The 24,206-nt window shown below is 41.3% G+C and overlaps 1 protein-coding gene across 1 annotated transcript; it reads right to left on the bottom strand.

The window, feature by feature from the left end:
* Positions 1–456: 456 nt before the first annotated feature.
* On the bottom strand, positions 457–24,206 carry ADGRF4 (adhesion G protein-coupled receptor F4). The gene is made up of 10 exons (XM_055263305.2): positions 23,991–24,206; positions 15,464–15,572; positions 14,534–14,588; positions 11,925–12,076; positions 10,215–10,466; positions 7,640–9,019; positions 5,625–5,666; positions 5,121–5,180; positions 4,027–4,083; positions 457–1,264 (listed from the first exon to the last, which is right to left on the bottom strand). Exons 2-9 carry the CDS (start codon positions 15,554–15,556, stop codon positions 4,030–4,032), a joined length of 2,088 nt encoding a protein of 695 aa, XP_055119280.1. The 5' UTR covers positions 15,557–15,572; positions 23,991–24,206; the 3' UTR covers positions 457–1,264; positions 4,027–4,029.

Here is a 24,206-nt window from a genome sequence, read left to right as displayed (position 1 = left end):
CCACAATTTGAACAAAGTGCATTTAGTTTGAAACCAAATCTTATCTTGTTTCTAAACCAATACTAAAGGTTTTGACAAGAGCCCTGCGAAGAGATATTCATTCAGTTGTTTTGTTGTTTGTTTTATGAAAAAACGTGACCACTAATCGGCTTTTACGACTTCCACAATTTGAACAGGGTGCTCTACCCACGCACATGCCCATCTTCAGTCCTGAATGCCTCACTATAAAACCAAACTGATGATAGAAATTTCATTGAGAGTCCCTGAAAGACACTAGTGCTCTTTGCTAAATATTTCCAGGTTCCTGCCCTGTGAACGCATGGCAGGCTTGCATTCTCAGGCCTGCTGTAGGTACAGTCAATGCACTGAGGTGGATTGATAGCAGCACTGGTACCCAAGAATGTGTGGTACCAACAGAGAAGCCCATCTCAAATGACCTCACAAATGAGCAAGTTGTGAAAGGTACATATATTCATTTTTATGTCTAACATAACATCAGAATCTTCTTTATATATAGTATTTTTAAAAGACACACATACACAAACACAAACATGTGCAAGTAGACCCAAACACACAAACAGTAATACCTACAAGAATTTTTTTTTCCTGTTTCACAAATAAGGAAACTCGGATCCTAGAAGCCAAATCAGTTTACTCAAGGTCTAAAATAGACTAAAATAATCAGCATATTAAACAGTTCTCTTGCTTTTCTTCTGTTCCCTATCTTTAGGAAACGTACCATGACTTAATTGTCTCCAAAGTAGACTCATTGTTCCTCCTGCCAACCCACACTCCCACTCCCACCCCCAACCCTACCCCTGAAATTGGATCTAACCCTCACTGTCCAAAGTACCCAGGATCCACGCAAAGTGATGGAGAACTGAGCTATGGAGCCACAGAGCAGGCCTCAGGAGTGAAAGACGACCAAGCCCAGCAGGGCCCTACAGCCCCCAGCTGGCCAGGGAGACCATAAAATGGCTTGCAGTTTGACTCTTAATCTAGCCAAGATTGACCAATAAGCCGGCCTCTTGCAGGGCACGGGTAGGTCAAAGGGTCCATAAATCACGCTCCTTAAAGCCCAGTCAGCAAATGATATCCTCAGTTTTTCTTTGGCCAACCAAGAGCTTGGGAGTCACTCCTGACAAGAAGAGAAAGTCTTCCCAGGAAGCACGACCATTCCTCCTCTGTCCAGCCTGCTTTCCATGTCCTTTTTCTCCTGGATCTCCCCTCTTGGTCTCAGGACATCCATGAGAAATGGGGCAGCCTGGGAAATATGATTGAAAAACAATTAATAGCAAGAATAAGAGCTTGCATTGGGTTTTTCACGTGTTAGCTCATTTAATCCTGAAACTATCTTGGGAGGCATGTACTATTATTAACTCTGCTTTACAGAAGACGAAATGAAGCACAGAGCCGTTGAGTAACTTCTTCAAGGTCAGACAGTAAAAAGGCGATTCTCCCAGCTGCAATTTTTGGTGCCCTTTGCCTTCTCTGGGCTGCTCTTTCCACCCTAAACGCGGTGCTCAGCGCCCTCTCTCCTCCTCTGCTGTCTGAACTTGGATTCTAGAATGCCTCTGCTGCTGTGAATTTACATTGTAAACCGTGTTGCTTCCCTCGGGGTATATGCTCAACCAGTCTCATTTATCACTGTGGAGTGAAAAACTCTGTATCCTTTTAGTGATAAACCAATACTAAACAGGCATAAACAAATACGTGCAAGACACTGGCGGAGCCCAGAGCCTTTCTGGTGCCCCTGGAATCTAACAGCCGGCTTGTCCTGCCCTTGATATAACAACAGAGGGCGCTGTGGAGCTGTGGCCTCCGACAGAATGCCATGGCCCTCTCTCCCCTGCCTCCCAGGATGGGGTTCCCAATGAGAATCTACACCCAAAGCTAAGTTCCCTGTTTCTCTACCTCTGCAGTCCTCCTTCCCCGACCCTGGGATCACCTGACAGACCTGTCTCAACCCTGTTTCTAAGAACAATTCTGACCTGCGATCACTGGGATATGAGGAGTGTCCCCCGACACTGGAAGCCTCAATTCTCCTTGCAAGTCCAGTTCTGACCTCTCGACCCGTTTCCCAGAATTCTGCCTTCCTCCTGAGACCATGTCAGCCTTCGATCCTTTATTCTTGGTGAAAGTCTGGAACACTGCCTTGCCCCGTGGTTCAGCCCTGCCCTGGACCACCACCACTCCTGGTGCTTACCAAACACCCCCAGTGTGCCTGGGGTTTCGCCCTGAACCCTGTGTGTGGGGCCCCTCTCTCTGCTGAGAGACCCCCTGGTGCTCCACCCTCCACTCTGGACTTTGGAGGGTCATCTAGTGTGAATTTCTTAGCCCTGTATTGTAATCTTTGTTGGGCCCCCAACATGGTCTACCATGATGCCAGCTGCGATTATAGAGCCCTTCCGGTACCATGTGTGTCCAGATGTGAAAAGCATAGGCTCCAATACTAAGAAAATTCAATAGGCACAGAGCCACTTGCAAGGGATATGCTAAAAGAATCTAATCCTCAGTTCCACGCCTACCTCATGCAGCTTCAAAAATACAGCAACTTGGTAGAGAATTATGTGATGAAGACTTCATCGGGGAATATTGTGAGGGCATTCCACCTCCTTCCTGGACTTCCTTCTAATACTGGCAGACTCCTTTGTACATCCCCAACCCTAGTAAGTAGTGTAGCTCCTGATCTTGCCTTCTACTGTGTTTCTCCAACTTAGACTACAGCCAACCAAGGATCCCCAACCAGCTGGAGATAAGGCTTTCACTACGCACTTCTTCTCTTGAAAGGCTGGACACAGTGATCCCCCAAAGGCAGGGCCTCCTCCACCTGAGACAGTCTGATAAACCTAAAACAAGCAGTTCTTTAATTAGGACCTTAATAGAAAGGCCAGCTGTGTTTTTAATAGGTCATTTGAATTAGTGACTCTCTATTAGTGGCAAATTAAGAAACGTTATAGCGATGTTTCATCCCAGAGGAAGCTGACAGACTAGGAAATGGGCAGTGAGCAGGAGGGTCAACCTTTGTAAAGTTCTCCTATAAAATTCCAAATAGGAGGACAATCATTAAAGATAACAGGCCTGTGTTTTCCTCTCCCCGTTCTCCCAGCACTCACACATGCCACTCCATGTATATGACAGAGCCCTCTACCTCTCTCTCCCTCTCCCTGGGACTGTATGTCAGTGTCCCATACTAGCACAGCATACGGTTTGTAGGGTCTGTAACATGGATGTCCCTTAAAGATTTTTCCAACTCAGAGTGTCTTTGGTTCCATGAGATTCAACCCCTTGTTTTGGCCCATTGCTCAATATATGGGCCATGACTCAGAAAGGGAAAGAAACATAAAAAGGATGTGGCTGCTGCCAAATGGTATTTTGTTTGAAAGTCTGAGACCCTTCTATAACAATGCAGAAAGGCCATGAAACCTCTCCAAGCAAACCCATTCCCAAGGTTGATCATCCCTGCCCACATTCCCCCAGTACCTCTCAGGCTTCTGGCTGCCATTTTGTGACTTATTCTCCTGCTTCCTGGCTGCCTAATGTATGTTCTCCCCTGGTTTCACCTGTGTAGAAATATGTCTCAGGGGTTGGCTATGAGTAGGTAGCTAATTTGCCACAACCCCACCCACATCCCCTTAGGAATGATTCTGGGTTCCACTTCATTAGGAAAGACAGACCTATTGCTTTGTGATTCCAATCAATCAAGTGTTCTTTTTCAACAATGGGGCTATTATGAGTGTTACTACTCACTGACAAGATGGAATTAAGGTATGTGAGCACTGTAGACAGCAGGTGTCATGGGTTTGGTCATGTAAGCCCAGATGACATAGGTTTCAAAGAAAATGTACATATTTTCATTTATGTGCTAGACAATAAAGATGCTTCCATTCTCTGAAAAATATGTCCCCCTGTTCCCCTCCCACCTCATTCCAGCATCACGTAGCAGGCAATAGCATGGTCACAAGGGGCGTTGGTGGATTGATACAAATTGCAAGTAAAATTTCTCTTTGTATTTTTAATACTCACATTTCATCCTTGACGATTCATTAATTTAGATCCATTGGTTGGGCCAAGTGATGCATTCTAAGTGGGGTAAAAATAACAGTAGTGGTACTGAGTAATGATATTGGCAAAATGTATATCCCTCTCTAGAGATAAATATGTGGAAATGAATACATGAAAAGGAGAACCCACACTGATATAGCTACACAGAGCTAAATTATCATATTTCACTGAATCTAAGTGTAAGCTACATCATTATTTTTATGTTCTGCTAAAAAATAAAAAGAAACAAAACTTTCCAATTAAACTATGATATGCCATTGAATATAAGATACATTCCAATTTCAGAAACGTTAAAAGACAAAGAAAATGCCTATCTTAGAATAGATAAAGTATGATACTAAAAGTCCCACTCAACGCTATCTAAATATAAATGGTAGTTATCAATGTATCCAAAAAGTTTTTGTTTTTAAGGAACGGGCTCCTAACGTGAATCTGTAGGTTAAACAAATAACTTCTAATTAATAAAGTAGTATCAGCAATTTTACTTGGTGCCTTAAGAGACTGATAGCCAGGCCCAAAGTCTTCAAGATCTCTAAATACATAGATACTCCAATCCAAGAGAGTATGGTTTACTCAAATGAGTCTCAAATAAGGAGAATGGAAAGATATTTTAATGCCAATTGGTCCCTGTTGTGATTCTGCTACTGATTAGCTGGGTGGCCGTGTGCCCATCCCATAAGTATTCTGGGCTTTGATTTCCATACCTGTAAGATGAATGGGTTGGACTAGAATCTCATTTCTAACTCATTTCTCATTTCACTGCTCTCACATTTTATGAATCTATGATCCTGAGTTCATGTGGTCCCATCTTGATGGGTTCAAATGTCAAGCTGAAATACATCCAATATGAAACATTCTCTTGAAGGGTATATTCCACTGACCTTCAGTTTTAGCAGAATACTCCAAATTTACCGAATGAAGAAATGAATGAATGAAGTATGCTTTATTGATCCTCTTTGCCCACACATCCTGAGTACTGAGCTATGGTATTTGTCTCTGCATAACCGGCAAGGACACGGACCCTCCAGGGCTGAGACTAAAAGGGGAAGGCTTACCTCTGCTGCCCTCGATTTCCCCTTCAGTGAAGACATCCTCATCCTCAAAGCATCTCTTATCTAAAGAAGCAATGACAGTGAGAAGTACTTCACAGATGTTGGAAGAAACAACAGAATCGCCTGTCCTGAAACTTTAAGACCAGTAACCCTTGCAGAAGCAATATCAGAGGACTTAGCATAGTGACTGGCAAGTAACAAGATTTGGATAAAAGCTAGGGTGTAATTATAATTAGATTTGGGATTTGGTATTAGGACTAAAACTGTGATTATTATTTCCATTCTTTTCACCAGCAATACTTGCACACAGCCTCCTATTGACTTGATAAAGAGCAAGAAATGACAGAATATTGGTGTGTATTTTTTTCCTTTTCACAGCTGATTCCTTGAACCATCCTCACAAACTCAACTCCCCTGGAGTATGCTCTCCAATCAAAACTGCTTCATCCTCCTGCTTCCCCCAGCCACATGAAAACCATTTATAAAGAGGAAGCAAATTCAAATTACCTTGTGATCCATAATGGTTCCAAACAGCAGGATGAAAAAACCCTGTGGCAAAATTCAACAGATTCATGAGGGATGGTTTTTCGAAAAATATCTCAGCTGTTATTGTCATACCACTCTTCTAGATACCTCCTAGGGCAGTTATTGGGCATTAGAAAGTTCAGTTTCCACTAATGCAGATAAAAATGCACTGATGAGTGTTCCTCTGAGTCTGCCCCCACCCTTGGAAGAGGATCATCACCCGCATAGGAATGTGTAGGAGGGTTATTGATATTTATTGAATTGCTGTAGATGTAGGATAGTTTTCAGCCTTATGCAGTTATGTTACTTTCTTCCCAAATATTGAAGTAGCTGTTTCTACTCATGATGACAGTAACATGTGACAGAAACTTGTAATTCAAATTCACAATCATGGAAGGTGTCTTAAGAAAACGAAACTTATATTCTAGTCTACTTCGAGTTGGAGTTAAAAGTTGGTAAATGGGCCGGGCGCGGTGGCTCACGCTTGTAATCCCAGCACTTTGGGAGGCCGAGGCGGGCGGATCACGAGGTCAGGAGATCGAGACCATGGTGAAACCCCGTCTCTACTAAAAATACAAAAAAAAATTAGCCGGGCGTGGTGGCGGGCGCCTGTAGTCCCAGCTACTCGGAGAGGCTGAGGCAGGAGAATGGCGTGAACCTGGGAGGCGGAGCTTGCAGTGAGCCGAGATCGCGCCACCACACTCCAGCCTGGGTGACAGAGCGAGACTCCATCTCAAAAAAAAAAAAAAAAAAAAAAAAAAAAAAAAAAAAAGTTGGTAAATGGACAGCCAAGGCCTCTAAGCTGGTGGAAAAAAAAAAACATTTCTATATAAAAGAAAGAGAATGCTACAGAGATTTATAAGGCTAAGATCTTTTCACTGTCAATCTAAGGAGAGTTCATGGTGAAGAAACACTCATCAGATTAAAATTTTAGATGTTAAATCACAGGAAGAGCTTGCTGAGAAAAGAGAAATGTATATAACTAAAAGCATTTGGGTATTTTTCTTTCTATCAAGAAAAGAGAAACACAAGTGAACTGAAAAAGAAATACAGAGCAAAATTTCCTGGGGTTTAATTAAGTTGCAAAGTAAGAAAAGATGAGATCATTACTCAACAGAGTAACTTCAAGAGTGGAGAAATTTATCAAAAGTCCCAGAGTCTTTGATTTAAAAAAAAATCCCTCATGTCAAAGATTTCACTGTAAAGCAATGCAACAGAAAGAGTAGAATAAATGTGCTCCATAGTTATTACAGAATTATGAGTAAGATATATAATTGATCTGAGTTGGCATTTCTTTAAAGTCTGCTTTCTATTTTGTATCATGCTTTTAAACAGAATGATATTGACATGTTAATAGGAATATTTTGCTGTTTAGTTACATTATTTAAAAGAGTAGTGGGGAAAACTCTACTTCAAAGAACCAAATAGTAAGAACCAAATAGTTGAGGCCCAGAGAAAAGTGGCATTCCCAAGATCAGGTAACATATGGCAAGATCTGTTTCAATAAATAACAATTTATTTTTATTTCACAGGGAGTAGCAAGAAAGAGGTATGAGAACTCCTGACTGGCTAACAGCGAAAGTGAGTGGCAAGGCCCATTACTTCATAATATAGAAAGTGACTGTTATCTCACTGAGGTCCCAAACCACTGGAGAAAGGATAAAAAATATGCTTGTTTTGAGGCATAATATGTAGCCTCACATATCCCTGAGCAAATAATAGTCCTCTGTAAGTGAAGGTTAGCTTCTTCTAACATTGCAACTTTAGTAGGGATACAGGTGCATCAGTGAGGAAAGAAGGAAGGAGATTTCCACCCAACCACCCTGGTCAGCTAAATTCAACTTGACAATCAATACGGTCAGAGATGCCATAGCCAAATAACCCTAAGATATAAAAGGAAGTGGAGAGAACATTTTGTGTTCTATAATTTCAAATCATAGCCATTTTTTTGTGGTCTAGTCAGAGTAACACAGAAATGACTCCCTCTTGGAACTTACCTGGAAAGCATTGAGCAAGGCAAAAATTATATGGAACGTCAAGGAAGTGCCTTCTATGAGAGTGGCTATTCCAAAACCCCAGGTCAGTCCCAGCAGTGGAGTGAGGATGGCAACATTTTTGCTGATCCTCATAATTATGGCCACATCCTGAGACTTGGAACTGCCAATAGAGGGCCTCTGAGTGTTGACGGCAACAACCAAAACCACAATCAGATTTACAGCCACAATGACCAACGCTGGGATGGCAAATGCTAAAAGGGCTTTGGTATTGTCCCAGTTAAGCCAACAGGCCTCGGGTCTCATGTAGCCGTTCTCTGGCTCTGTGATAGCAACTGTGGTGACAGCAATGATCAATGGGCACCCATAGCCAATGGCAAAGCCAATGACCATCATTCGGGACTTCATCATCCTACGGAAAATGACCAATATTCCATAAATGATGAGCAGTGCTTTGAAGAGCATCCAGAAAAACAGAGAGAGGTAGAAAAAGTGGCTGAAAAATGTCACTGCAACACACATGTTGTAGTCCTGGGCCTTAATGTTAAAGTTAGAACCTATGATAAACCACACATTGGCAGTCAAAAGGGACACTGCTATATTCACGATGCACACGTGACGCATGTATGATATCTCCGTCACGACCACCTGGGACCACACCGTGGCTTCAATGATCAGGCAAAGAACCAAGCTTAGGATTGAGACGCTGAGCCCAATGCAGGTGATGTAGTCCAGAACTTTGTTGGTCATCGATTTGGAGGACATGAGAATGGAAAAAGACATCACAGCACTGGTGTAGTTACAGCGGCATTTCACTTTGTTCTTGATGTCCAACATCATTTGGCACGCTTTCTCATCCCATCTCCTTTTCTTGGAGTGCCAGCCAACACACTGGGCTCTGGCATTGTGGGTTTTATTGATCTTTTCGAAGGTGAGTATGATTTCTTGCAAGGTTTCTGGTAAAACCACTGATAGGACCAGACCATTTACCCGTCTGGGATGACTCACATTTTGCAAGTGGGCTTCTCTCAGGATAGCCCCCAAGGTTGGGAAGGCTATGCTAATGGCTTGGGATGCATTTGGCCACAGCTTCCTTAGCTCTTGCCTGGGAATCTGTACCATTCCTAAGATATCTTCTGTGGTATTGTTCGTGCTCATGGAGAAATTGAGGCTTTTCTCTGAGGTATTACGGTTGATGTGAAACCCTTTTGTCTGAATGAAGAGTTCATTCACAATGTTCTCAGAATTATTGTGGATGTGGAGTTGTCTGGCAAACAAATTCACTGACTGCAACAAATCCGAGCTGGCATTTTTGTTGGGAATGAAAGCCCAATTTGAAATGGCTGCTGTGTTGAGGATGTGGTTGGCCACTTCACTGTAGCTCTGCAATGGAGAAAGGTGAACATCATACTAAGGATTTATGCATTGTTGTACAAAGTTGATTTCTAAAACCTGAAATTTCTAAAGATCAAGTTACCCAATCTTATTTGGCATATTTCTCTTCAAATTCCCTATGTATTAGAATCCACATTAGTAAGGCCACACAGAGGGAAGAAAAGTAAAATAATGCAAAAAAAAAATCACAGCTAAGGTTTACCTGCTTTATTATTGCACACAGGGCAGCATTTCCAGACTGCAGTGTGTAGAACCCAAGTTTCCCATGAGATTTTAATGATTGTTTAATGGAGGAGAGTGGAGATATGTTCTCTGGTCATCTAAGCTTGAGAAAGACTGCACACCCTGTCCCTATCTGCCTCTGCCTTACAAAGAATTCCAAAGTTGATTAGGATACTAAAGGCTCTGAGAAGTCCTGCCATATGGAAACTCGCCTAACTTTGTTTAACTCAGAACCTCCTACAACTGATGGGCTACAGATCTCCCTTTTAAAAATGGAATCTCCATTAGCGTTTCTCAGAATGGTTATGTTCTACAGCAGGGGTCCTCAACGTTTTTGGCACCGGGGACTAGTTTCGTGAAAGACAATTTTTCTATGGACTCTGGGTGGCAGAGGTGGGGATGGTTTCAGGATGAAACTGTTCCACCTTAGATCGTCAGGCATTAGATTTTCCTAAGGAGCACACAACCTACATCCCTCTCGTAGGCAGCTCACAATAAGGTCCGTGCTTCTACGAGAATCTAATGCTGCAGCTGATCCAACAGGAGGCGGAGCCCAGGTGGTAATGTTCGCTCACCCTCCGCTCACCTCCTGCTGTGCAGCCCAGATCCTAAGAGGCCACAGCCCGGTACCAATCCACTGCCTGGGTGTTGGGGACCCCTGTTCTAAAGAACATAATTTAGAAACACTAGTGTACATTCTGTCTTGCTCACAGCCATCACTACACTATGTGATATTTTCTTGAAAACATGAAGTGTGTACAAAAATAGGTATTAAAAAAGTTTTAACTACTTGAAAACTTCCGTAAACTAGAATGAATCAATATCCCAAACCGAAGTGAAATGCCTGCTGTTGTTGGGATGGTTGCTGTCACTGTAGTTTTTGCCCTGGAAAGTACATTTGAAACTATTCAAATGAAAATTTTAAGAAAAACATCATGTTTTAATGATTAACAAAGAATACCTTCATTTTCTCTCGAGTGACATTATCAGACAAGTCTGTAGAAATATTTTTTAATAGCTCTACTATAAATGCAATATTTCCCGATGTCGTTTCTGATGATTTCACAACGTCAATGATGCAGGCATAATCAAGGGGGCAGTTCTTACGGATTCCTTGAGCTACACTCTCAATGGTCTCGGGAGCTCGAAAGTCTAGAATGTGCAGAGGTATAGATGGTGCTGCTACAGAAAGGCGAGATGCACCAGTTGCGTCCTGTTTAAAACAAAAATGATTAAGTACCTACCATGTATCAGACTAAAGGAGCTAAAGCACAAACAGTCTACATGGGGAAGGTAGATGGAGAACCAAAGAGTCCTAAAAAGTGGTTTCGATGCAGAGGGGGGTGGAGAGGATACAGTGGGATCAGAAAGAGTCAGGGGATTTCACCCAAATTACCAGGGACCAGGATATTGACCTTTACTATTGGAATTTGCTTTCAGGACAGTGATTTTTAACTCAAGTATTATAACAAGATAATTTTCTACAGAGAAGGGAAAGAAGAGCCACATGGAATTTCATGGGGGAGTGGATTTGGGAGGTTGGCAGGTCAAACACAGAATGCTAAGGAATGACAATTTCAGACTTCAGAGTTTACTAGCTAGAAGAGGTGATTTGCTCATTTTCTGATTCTTTTACCTAGATTCACTCAGAATGTGCTTCGAATAAAGCAAAGCAATGATTTATTTCCTTTCATTCACTTTTGAGTGCGACCATAGTTGCAAGGACTTCTATGTGATTACCTAGGCTAAGTGACAGAGAAGCCAGCTGCAATCCCCTTGTAAAACCACTGTTAAAATTTTAGAAAATGCAGACATCCATGTGCTTCCATGGGATTGCAGGGGAGGTAGAAGAAAACAATTGCTACCTGGAAGGATATAAAAGAGATTTTAACTTTAACTGGATGTGTTGTATGCATTCAATTCTGTTCCTCTAGATTGAGCACACATCTCTCCTTTCTTTTGGTCAAGAGATTGAAAGTATTAAAAAGATGTATCAAGGCCCAGCACAGTGGCTTACACTTGTCCTCCCAGCACTTTGGGAGGCCAAGGCGGGCAGATCACGAGTTCAAGAGATCAAGACCATCCTGGCCAACATGGTTAAACCCCGTCTCTACTAAAAATACAAAAATTAGCTGGGTGTGGTGGCGGGTGCCTGTAGTCACAGCTCCTTGGGAGGCTGAGGCAAGAGAATCGCTTGAACCCGGGAGGCAGAGGTTGCAGTGGGCCGAGATTGCGCCACTGCACTCCAGCCTGGAGGCAGAGCAAGACTCCATTTCAAAAACAAAAAAAGAGATATCAAAATAAATTTGATCCTAGACACATTTAGTTGGTTAACTGATTATCACAAGAGGCATTCAAACCCACCTTTAGAGCTAAAATGTAACCTCTAAGCAATCACATACACAATAGCATAAATTAGTTTCATATCTTTTTTTTTTTTTCTTTGAGAAAAGTTTCTTAGCAGGAGAAATAGAGAGCATGTGGAGAGGAGGGAGAGTACCTGAGAGTGTGGGTTAGGAAAGAAGGTCAAGAAACAAATTTAACCCATTCTGTAGATTTTTCTAAGTGCAGATCTGAGACTTTTTGTCATACTGAACAGATCACATTAAAAATGCCTCTACTTTCTCCTGGGGGATTGGCTTCTGTCACCAATAATTTGTGAATGCATCACCTTAAAGAGTTTTTCCACAGAAAGGCTTGTACATGTTTCAGTTGATTTGTGCCACTTTTTTTGATTACATGTAAATCCTATTTCTCCATGAAAGTCCTTAGCACAGGGCTGGCTGCAGTTGGAAGAAGAGATGCAAGGTCCTTCGCATTTCTCTATAAAGAAAAAAAGAGAGAGAGAGAGAGAGAGAGACAGGAGCCCAATTAGGATTGCCACACTCTGACAGGTGCATCGAATTCATTCTGGAGATTTTTGGATTGCTTCCCAGAGGAAGCAATTGGATTGAAGTAGGTCCACAGCAATGAGTAAGAGCTGCCAGGTAGATTGTGAAGCTGGTGTCCAGGCAGAGTGAACGGCACGTGGAAAGGGGAATTTCACGTCATTCAGAAAGGCTAGTCCAGAGCACCTGAAGGGGGAGTGGCAAGAGATGAGGGTGGGAAGGAAAGCAGGGGTTAACTCATGCAGGGCCTTGAATGCTATGCTAATGTGGGAGTTACCAGAAGACATGATTGAACTTGTTTTTGAAAGATAATTGATGATAACATAGAGCAGGAGTCCATAAACTTTTATGTAAAGGAACACATAAATGGAGGTGCCAGGTAAAATACGGGAATCCCAGTTAAATGTCAATTTTATTTTCACACACAGTTGATTCTCATTATCCACAGGAGTTATGTTCTGTAAAGTCACCATGAACACTAAGTGTTCTGAACAACTACTCCTAGGGTAATATAATGTTAGGGTCCTACAAGCTTCTGCTTATAACATTTTCATCAACTAATCAATATATGACCTTGTTTTATGTGTGTTTCTATATAAAGATACCTTATTTAATATATATTGTTGATTCATTAACAATGAACTCATGGCCAATAGCACTATAACTCATACCTGAACAAAGCTTATCTAACATATACATTTTCCCCATAAGGCACATTCCAGCCTTCTCTGGCTTAGGAATGCTAGGCAGCACTTCAGGACTATGTTTGGGGGGCTATTTTAAACAGCAAAATCACCAACAAAAAGCACAAAAATGCAAAAAAAAACAAAAAACAAAACTGTGATGCTACGTAGACTAGGAAAGCACAGTTGTTTATAGTAGGAGAGCTAGAACAGGAAGGTAAAGCATCACCTTGTCCAGCCGCTGCTGAAAACATATGCACTGGACAACTCAATATTTTGCTGCTCTTTGCATGTCTGTGAATGACCACAAAAGCACTGCTAGTATTGATTTAGGGATTACAAATAAATTTCAGCATTAGGCAAATTTGTGAATATAGAATCTGCAAATAATAAATGACTGTAAATGCTCAGATAAACAACAAATAAGTTTTTAGTGTCTGTATGACCCATGTGATATTATTCATTGTTTATCTGAAATTCAAATTTAATCAGGCATTCTATATTTTTATTTGCTAAATATGGTAACTCTAGCCAGAGAGTAAATATTTCAGCTTTGCAGGCCATATGAGTCTTAGTCACAACTACTCAACCCTGCCTTTGTAGTGTGACAGCAGCCAAAGACAATATGTAAATGAATGGCATGGCTATGTTCCGAAAAAAGTTTATTTACCAAAACTAATGGCAGGCCAAATTTGGCCCATGGGTCAGAGTGAATGCACTTCAGATAGGAAGAACGAGACTGTTGAAATAGTCTCAGGAGAATTGCCTTAAGATAGCAGCTGGGGAAAATGGAAAGTAAATGATGCTGAGAGCTATTAGGGTGCTCAAATCAATAAAATGAGGTAACCAGTTGCCTGAGAGTCACCTTTTGTGGCTTGGACAGCTCTGTGATGACTGAATTCACTGGGAAAGGGAACAAGCTTTGCCAAACCTTGTTTGTAAAATTTGCATCAGTTTTTTGAAGTTCATTAACAAAAGTGGTTCTCAGTTTCTTCTTCCATATAGTTTAAATATGATGCCATAATGTTGTCACAAACATGGAATGAGACAGCATTTTGTACAACACTTAGATTCAAGTTGTCTTAAATGCCCAGTAAATGTTAGTTACCTTTCTCTCTGCTTTCCTTTCTCGCTTCCACATCTATATAAGAATGTATTTGCCACCTGGCCATGATTGTGCAGAATCCACTTATTCCCTACTATGTGAGTGAGAACCACATGATTTCATTGAAGTACTCCTAGTGATTACCCTCTTAGTTTACTTCTCACTTCCTGAGAGTGACCAGTCTCATCAGCATGATGTCCATCTTATAGTGCTTTAATAGACTTCTCAGCACCAGAGTGTTGCATACATTTAAGCACACTGAAAATATCTTGGAAGGAAGGAAGGAATAATCTTGTCCTCCTTCCTTTTCTGCGTCCTGTTAACTCATTACTTTGAACAGATTTCTCTTTGGGATTTGGAAGTGCGTACTTGTCTACTATTCTAGAGCACATGTGAATATTTGCTAACTCCCTTCATTGACTATGCCACTGGTAATGGTATAAATGTAAGAAAATCTATCAATACTGGTAAGCATAGAGAACTTACTGAAGATTGCTATTCAGTTGGAAAGCCTGTGGTCTGGGGACAAGCTTGCAACACCAACGCCCTTCCTTTTATTCTTCCCTGTCTTCAAATGGATGAAGACTGTTCTATAGCCACATACCTTGGATCCTTCCAGTCTTGGGTTTCCCTTCAGGGCTTTGAAGTTTATCTCCAGCCTGAAAAATATAAGTTCCCAAAGGTCCTCTTTACTGTGGGACTGTGCTCCCTCATCTCAGCTTAGAGGCTCCATGTGAATATGAAAAGAAAATGTATTCAGGACTAGAAAGGAAACTGCAGCAGATCCATGTGCTTGTGTTGCGGGAACTTGCTGAAGGAAATGTGGATGAGAGCACAGGGAGAATGCACTGCCCTCCGACGAGGGATAGAACCTTGATGGTGGTCACTTGGCCTTTCTAGGTGAAGTTAGTAGAGATGCTACGTCTTTCAAAAAGTTTAAGCATCCAGGGAGAACACAGAGATGAGAATTAAACCACTAATCTGTTCTCTGCCTGTATTAACTGTAAGGATGAAATGAAGTTAATGTGGTCCACCAGATACTGTAGATCCTTAGAGGACAGAAATGAACAGATACTAGGAATAATCACTAGGTCACAATAATAGAATCACAAATCTCTTTTATCGATAAAGGACTATAAATGATATCTTTAAAAACTTCATCTTATAGATAAAGAATGTGGGACTCAGAAAAGTGAAACAACTTGTGCAACTAGTGGGAAGCAAAATTAAGATCTGACTCTCCATTGCTCAACTGCCAGGCAAGTACTTTCTTCTCTCAGCAGCAGTCTATCTACATTCTATCTACATTTCCCATTGCAACGTGATTATTCTACCGTACTGTCACTCTCCAGGCAAGTCCCTGCCACCTCTCAGCTTTTCTTTGTTCCCTTCTTTAGAAAGTTACTATCAGCAAGAGTAAAGTTGTAACCATTTAAAAATGTATTTTAAATGACATCTTATTTATCAGAAGTCTTGCCATCAAGGGCAACTGAGAGATTTCTCTTTGGATCACGTAGGAATAGACCAAACTTACTTTTAGGTGAATCTTGGATCTATAGTGGGAACATTCTGTGGACAGAAAGAACAGTAAGCAGCAAATCATGGTTGCCTGGGACTTCATTTTCATACATGAGGATCTTCACCTGCAATAGAGAAAGAAGGCATACCCACCTGAAGGTGACAACTTCACACACCTAACAATACTTATCAGGCTAACCAACCCCTTAGCGAACCCACCGGATACTCTGAGATAGTCACGCCAAAGCAGCCTGCGCTGGAAAAGCACATCAGTATGTATTTTCAAGCTAGCTAAAATGTACGAAAGAAAATAATTTCTCTCAACTGTTAACTTTTCTACAGAAGAAGATAGAATGATGGAAGAACCAGAAAGGATATAGTTTCACCAAAGCATCATTCCTTATTATTTAATTAACAAGTTTATTTAATAGTCATTTTTATCAAGAATATCTATTTGCCAATAACTGTCCTAAGCACTGTCTTTGCATAAACTCCTTTAATCCTATGATGTAAGATGCTATTACTATCTTCATTTTATCACTGGGGAAAATAAGGGACAAAGAGTTGAGCAACTATGAGCCCAACACCACTCTGATAAAAAGTGGTAGAGCCACGAGTTCAACCCAGATGGTCCAGCTGGACAGCCATTCTTCAGCTCTGTAACAGGATATCTCTGTGATGGTGCTATTGACATTCTGGATTGGACAATTCTTTGCTGTTGGGGGCTGTCCTGTGAATTGTAGGATGCTTAGCAGCATCCCTGGCCTCTACCCAATAGATGCCAGTAGCACTCACTACCCCCCCTCAATTGTTGTTAAATGTGCCCTTGGAGGGAAAAATCTCCCCCAGTTGAGGACCACTGTCCTATAGTGTACTGTCTGTCTAGGCATATGGAGACAAGTAACTTAAAGTGAAATTAATAAATCCAATCATCTGCTGCTGGAGCAAGCTCTGAGACTCCCTCTTAGAGATGGATAAACTGCTATACAGAGAAACTAGATGCACAGGAAGATAACTCTCTATTCTTTTGCCATATCTCTGTTTCTTGCCTTTTTCCTGAGAGTTCTACCTTTCAAAGCCAAATCTCCAAAAAAAACCTTACAACAGTTGAGATTTATCAACATCATCATGATCGTTACTATGACACTTTCATATAGGATAGTGGCAATTCAGACCCCTTATTGGCAATAAAGTTCCTTAAAATGATTTTCCTGGAAATCCAGATGCAGCAAAATAAAAAGATCATTGATTTTAGAATCAGCAAGAGCTATGCTACAATCTTATGTCTACTATGGATGAACTAGCCTATTTTTCATCCATTTCATAAAATGTAGATGATCATTCATTCTATCAACCAACATTGATCAAGTGTCACACATTTGCTAGAAATTATACCAGATGCTGAGCAGACAGAAATAAAAGATGCTATTTTTCCTGTAAAAGATGTTCAGTGGGTAACACAGACAAGTCAAACCAACAGTGAGAAGAGAGATCACCTACACATCATATTCAGTGAACACAGCCAGGCAAAGACTATCCTCAGCAAACATAAATTCCCTTATGATCCAGTAGAGATGACCTAGGTCTTGATCCAACTAGGTCCATAAGGCAATCGGTGATCAGGGAGCAGACAGCGCTCACTGATCTGACATCAGACCCTTTCTGGGTAGAGTCAAACATAAGATGGACTTTCATGAGTCCAGTGAGCCTTCAGCTGAGATGACAAGCCACAGGCACTTACAGGAATGCTTCCAAATTATCTGTGAGTTTAAAGTTTCTAACCAATGAACAGAGGGGAAGGTATGTTTATTTACAATATCATCTGGCAGAGCAAGTCTGAGCAAAGGAAAGAGAACATGGCAGCATGACAGGCAAGGTGTGGTAATGGATGTGATAGGGGCTGGGATTATGAATGCAGAATTCATGATCTTACAGTGTGGGTAGAAAGAAGTCTCCATGTAGGCCGTAAATTGATGAATGGGCACACTAAGCAATTTGCGGTATGAATATTGTCTAGGATAGATGCTTAACTGATCATCACTAAAGAAAGTACCAGAAGAACCAGTATAAATTGTTTTAAAAGTATCCATATGTTTCACATGTACGACTTTGGCTTTCAAAAATTTTTTACAGGCTGGGCACGGCTGCTCACGCCTGTAATCCCAGCACTTTGGGAGGCCGAGGTGGACGGATCATGAGGTCAGGAGATTGAGACCATCCTGGCTAACACAGTGAAACTCTATCTCTACTAAAAATACAAAAAATTAGCCAAGTGTGGTGGCGGGCGCCTGTAGTCCCAGCTACTCTGGATGCTGAGGCAGGAGAATCGCTGAAACCCTGGAAACGGAGGTTGCAGTAAGCTGAGATCGCACCTCTACACTCCAGCCTGGGTGACAGAGGGAGACTCTGTTTCGAAAAAACAAAAACAAAACCTTGACAATGACAATAAAAAACAGATCTTATATTATGACTCACTATGTACAGACATACATAGATATGTATCTATGTACGTATATCAGTGTCTATACATAAAACCAAAAAAACGTAATTTTTATATTTACGATTTTTATGTAAAAATACTTACCCTTGCTACCTAAAAGCAAGAACTCTGATATGTCCAATATTTTTATCTTATATTCTTCTCTATTCTATTTGACATTCTCTCAAATACTAGTTGTCACCCACTAAGTTTAATTCACAAGCCTCTAATGGATTGTAACCTACAGTTTGAAAAACAGATACAGACTATAAGATTCATTTTGATTATCAAGCTGAAGATTGTTCACTTCTCTCATTAAAGTGATCACTTTAATCCTTTCTCTTTGCTAGCCTTCACAATTATACTGAAGTCTCCTTCACAGGGTATGTGTGTCAAGGAAAAAAGAAACCTATTCTCAGGACCAAATAATAGGACCGATGCTTAAGGCAAACCCAATTCCTCTCCACATTTCAGATCATGGTCAGAAATGTGCACTAAAATGGGTGAAGGCGAGATGAAGGGAGGCATTTGTGAAGAATAGCACCTGCTGCCGGGTGCAGTGGCTCATCCCTGTAATCCCAGCACTTTGGGAGGCTGACCTGAGGTCAGGAGTTTGAGACCAGCCTGGTCAACATGGTGAAACCCCATCTCTACTAAGAATACAAAAATTAGCCAGGCATGGTGGTGGGCACCTGTAATCCTAGCTACTTGGGAGGTAGGAGAATCGCTTGAACCCGAGAGGAGGAGGTTGCAGTGAGCTGAGGTCATGCCATTGCACTCTAGCCTGGGTGACAAGAGTGAAACTCCGTCTCAAAAAAAAAAAAAAAGAAAAAGAACAGCACCTGTTGTCTGAGGCTTCAGGAGAAGGGTCATATTTACTGTCCATTACCTTTAATACAGGAGTTTTGCTTAAAGCTAACTTTGTTGAAAGAAAATCAGACATTTGGCATAATGATGTGATGTCATTTGTGAAGTCTAAAAATGTCTCTCCAACTAGTGCTAGGCCTCCAGCTGCACACAGCTCCTGAACGTGCTCAGGGAGTAAAGGATCCAACAGCTATGACATTTTCTGTAAATCATTCTTTGTGGAACAATATTGAATAATGATACATTTCATATATGTATATAAATAAAAATTTTTACTAGCATAAAATATATATGTAATATGAAATCATAAACGTGACCATAAAATACACGAATTTGAACTAAGCACAATTGGCTGGAAGGTTTTGATTAATTAATTTGCTGCTTGATCATTCATGTTACTATAGTCTGGCATATGTAACTATATACCATTTGGGATGGTAATTTATGTAATAAATTTCCTTCAGTTATTACAAATGTTGGGGGAGAATATTCAGTGACATTACCCAAGAGGAATCATAGCATTTTTATTTTAGCCCAGTTTGATTGGCAGGGATGGATTAGATAGATGTTTTCAGGTTAGCCCTAATTTGATTTGTTCTCTTCTCACCAGAAAGAGTTGAATGGGATCCCTCCTATCAGAATTCAAATGTAGCTGAGGCCAAAAGCCAGAGTCCTCTGCAGAGAAGAGCTTAAGGGTTCTGAGAATGAAGAATTTAAAATTTTATTAAAAGCTTTGGCAGCATAATTTATCCCCCTAATTCATGCATGGTTGATATTTTATAGAACGTAATGGAGGAAACACACGTCCTTAGATCTACCACTGATAAAGACTTAATAATTAAAGTGAATTGGAGTTTTTCAACATTCCAAACTGAAAAGTTTCAGTAAATACAAATATAGTATATCTCCAGCACCTAGCACATGTCTATATGTAGTGAGTGGTCTCCTGAAAGGATGAGGGAAAGAAAAGAACAAGCATGCCATACCTAAATATTAAATTAAGAGTAACAAGAAGAGTGAGAATTGTCCACACGGGTGTAAGCAAACCATGGTCAGTACCTAAAGAAGAAGCTTTCATACGGGAGCCTGATGGGGGCTAACTCACCCAGGTGAGGGACATACCAGCTTCTGGTAAAGAGTGGGGAGCCAATGCTAGATCCTATCCTATGTGGAGAATCCAGACTTGTTCCAAGCATATTCTCCTTAAATTACCTTTATTCCATTTATTGACTTCTGGTCCTACATTGTGTTCAGTTTATCAACAAAATTGTGTATTCTCTTATATTCCCTACCTTTATAAACCCTCTGTGTTTGGTGGCAGAAAAATACTTTGTTGGGAAGAGATATCACCATTTAAATCAAGATTCTAGTACCCAGTGAGGGGAAACAAAAATGGCAAGCAGTAATCGTGACAGAATAATGCTGGAACAAGACATATTTATGTTTGAGGTTGATGCATATTATCCACCATTTGTTTGCCAACCATTTGTAGCAGGCACAAAAAGGTTAAAGAAAATGGAACAGAAGAAAAATTTAACCTTGAGGGCATTTGTATAGACTGACCTAATTTTCTTTGAATTCGGGGAGGGGGCCTGCTCTACTTTTAGTGGCAAACAACGGAGGCTTTTGTGTCTACTGTATTTGACCAAGGCCTTGTGTCCTCACATGGGTTTCTGTGGAAGACTGGTCTCATAAAAGACAAAGAGGTTCCATGGTCATATCAGTTTGGGAAACGATGTGTAACACCACTGCCACAACTCCCCCCAACACACACACAGACACACACACAAACAGGCATGAACACATATCAAAGGTTCTGAGATTTCTTGTAGTAAGAAGACTGTTTCACCCGGGTTTTACCAATTCACTTGATAATCAGAAATTCTAGGCCAGGCACAGTGGTTCACGCCTGTAATCCCAGCACCTTGGGAGGCCAAAGCAGGTGGACCACCTGAGGTCAGGAGTTCGAGATCAGCCTGACCAACATGGTGAAACCCCCCTCTCTACTAAATACAAAAAAATTAGCCGGGCATGGTGGTGCATACCTATAATGCCAGCTACTTGGAAGGCTGAAGCAGGAGAATCAAATCGCTTGAACCTGGGAGGCAGAGGTTGCAGTGAGCTGAGATTGCACCATTGCACTCCAGCCTGGGCAACAAAAGTGAAACTCTGTCTCAAAAAATAAAAATAAATAGATAATCAGAAATGCCTTGAGGAGTTTCAAGCTGCTATTCCATCACAATATGTTATCTTGGAGGGAAACACATTAATCTATCCAGACTTAGGCTTCACATGTATTTGCTGGGCATCTACCTAATGCCCGTCCCTGTGCTGATATGTTCATAGGAATTCTTTAAGTCATTCACAGCAAAGCTTGGGTGACCACAAGAAAGAGATCGGTTTCAGAAACGAAGAATTAAAAAGTGAAAGAGAAAACAAGAAGCAAAAGAACTCTTGCTTGAGGCTATCTGTGGCAAGAAGGTAAATAAAGAATTAGTCATTTATAAATTCCCTCCAATTGCTATACTAGTCACCCAATAAGGGCAGCTCCACATCTCCTTCCCAAGGTGTCTGCAAGATGATTTATTTCAGAGATAAAAGCAACTAAGCCACCTAGAATGGCAGCTTCTTGGGACCTGAAACAGTCATGTCCCAGGTTCCTTCTCCTCCACTTCCATAACCCGCCTCTTTCTGTGCATGATTATAAAAGTGTTAATTACCCACTACCATTCACCTTTGTTTTTCACATAGTACTAAAAAGCAATTCAAGCCTGTTGAATGGAGGCCAGGCTCCCTGCTCTAACATGGTCATTACAAAGAAAAAGATAACATTTGCTGGTCGTTACAAAGAAAATAACATTTGCTGGCCTCAGAGACTTACAGGCAAACACAGCTGGACCTGATTGTCCCAGGGTGAATGTGTCTAAGGATCTACCTCTCCATCAAGTTTACAGTAATCAGCGACTTTCACACCGCTGCCTAAATTCTAATCACAATGGGTCAACAGAGCACAACAATTTGTGCTCTTCGCCCCAGAGTCTGAGAGAAATTAGGCCACACCTAGTGAAATAGACCAAAAAAAAAAAAAAAGTCAGGTTGTCATTAGTCAGAATGTAAACACCTGATGTTTCTCTATCCTCAGCACCCAGCAGAGGATAAAATACAGAATAGACACTCAGTAAACATTTGTTGTATAAGTGAATGAATTGGGAAATGATTCCTGCAAAGTGACATCAGCATCTGAAGTTTTTGCTTTAAAATCATGAGGCAACTTTTCTATCTCAGAGGGGCATGTGAGCACGTTTGCAATTCTAGATGATTTTGGAACCTGGTGACTTAAGTAGATGCCAGTCCTACTGTGGACCTCCTCTTTATTGTACTGCCTGGAGCCTTATGTGAAAAAGAATTGAGCAGGAAATAATGCCATGCCTGGTTAGGGATGTCCGCCATGGGCACAAGAGGGTGTCATAACAATGCGTGTGTCTCTTTCCACACTGTCTCCGTAAGTCAGAACTAATAAAACCCTGTTTCTCCAGACAGACCCAGATGACCCCAGCTGTTCTGAAACACCATCTCCTATTTGTCCCATCTTACTTGTACCCGGAGCAGATTTTCTGAATGAGTTGGAATTTAAAACTACAGTGAGTCTGTCTGGGTACTGGAGCTTCTTTCTGAAACATGCCAGATGGAATTGTAGGGGATGACTCACACAGACTGAGTACTCCCTACCCATCTGAACACGCTGAGTGCGGCCTGACATCGGGACTCCCAAAGAAAATTTAAAAAGGTCAGCCGGGAACTGTAAGTGTAATCAGTCAGGAAGGAATACATAGGAAGGTGTGATCTCGCAAACCTGTTCATGCAAAACACCCTAAGGTGAATGGCCAAGAATATTTGTGAATCAAGAAAATACTTTCCCAAAGGGTTCCTCTCCCCCGAACTGTACCACAAGGTGAGAGGGAGCGCCTCTTCTCACTTCTTTGCCAGTCTTCAAGGTGGCGACTCGCCTCATACTCCCAGGCCAGACCATTGTCTGATGGGAACAACCAATTCAAAGAGGTTAACTAGAGGGCAAGGAACCTAAAAGTTAAGTGACCCACATTTTGGGGGGGTGGTGTGTCTGTGTGTGTGTGTGTGTGTGTGTGTTGTTCCCCTAATTCTATAACTGTCTGTTTCCTCTGTTCCAGTAGTATAATTAGAACTCTGATTATAACATCAGATGGATAAATGAGTTGTTTATGTGTTTAAGGCCCAGTATCTCTTGCCCTCATAGTAGAATCTATGTAGTTACCCTTAAGAGTTCTCCCTTACCATGGATGAAATGCTTCACAGAAAGCCTTGGGGGAAAGAAAGATAGAAAAGAACTATTAGAATCAGAAACATCTCATCTTTGGCTATTTTAGATGGCTTCCAGCCAATCTGTTTGTAGCCCAGCATCTCTTCTAAAAATTGGAATCTGGATTCAGATTCTGATAGGTTTCAAGAATCACATAATTTCAGAGCTAGAAGACATCCAGATATCTCACCAACTATCTTGATACTTATAAAATTTTAAAGAAATTGATAGGCCCCGCAATTGCCTCTGCTCCGTGAAGAAAACTCATGGAGTGCTGACACTGAAAAACAAACAAACAAACAAACAGCACCTAATGATGCAACACTTTAGAGCTCTCACAACTGTCTTCAGAGTATAAGGAATATAGACCTTCAAGTGGCATAGAATTGGCCACTTGAAACAAGGGAAGATGCCAAATGCGTTGGCAATAACTGGAGAAATGTTTTTTTTTAAATTGATACAATGATAGCTTTGTCAGGCTCACTAAAAGAAGAAACTAATAAAGAACACTTTTAAGACAACATCCAGCTTTACATTCAGTCTAAAAGACAGGTATTGAAATTTATCAAGCAAGGGGACAATGCAGGGACAGTGACTTTATTTGCCTGACAGGATACTTTGCATTTTCACTCCTAGGAGTGAGCCATTAAAGCCTGACAAATGACTCTTAAAGAAAAACAAACGTAGGAAATACTCCAACCTTGAACTGGCCAATTTCTAATCATGTTAGACAAGTTTCCGGAGGAATCAAGCATTCCAGAAAATACCATCATATATCACACATTTCCCCCTCCTGGAATATGTGCAAAAACAAGCCTTTCTTCAACAGGAAAATGGTGCTGCTGTGGGACATCTACTCACGGCATCCAGGAAGTAGATCTAGCAGCCCAGAGGTGGAGAATCACCCAGCAGGAAGGTCAGCACTCAGCTCCCCAGCATGATGCCTCACCATCACGTGGTACCTCGCACAGTCCCTGGTCAGTGGCTGTGATCTGTCTTCTCCATTTTTGAAATGAGAAGTCCAAGGGGCCCAGTGAGAACTGACTGCCTGTTGCAAGAAGCCGATCTGAGAACTGT

The sequence above is a fragment of the Symphalangus syndactylus genome, chromosome 23, assembly GCF_028878055.3.
Source record: "Symphalangus syndactylus isolate Jambi chromosome 23, NHGRI_mSymSyn1-v2.1_pri, whole genome shotgun sequence".
Lineage (NCBI taxonomy): Eukaryota > Metazoa > Chordata > Mammalia > Primates > Hylobatidae > Symphalangus > Symphalangus syndactylus.
This window is presented reverse-complemented; position numbering and strand designations above follow the sequence as displayed.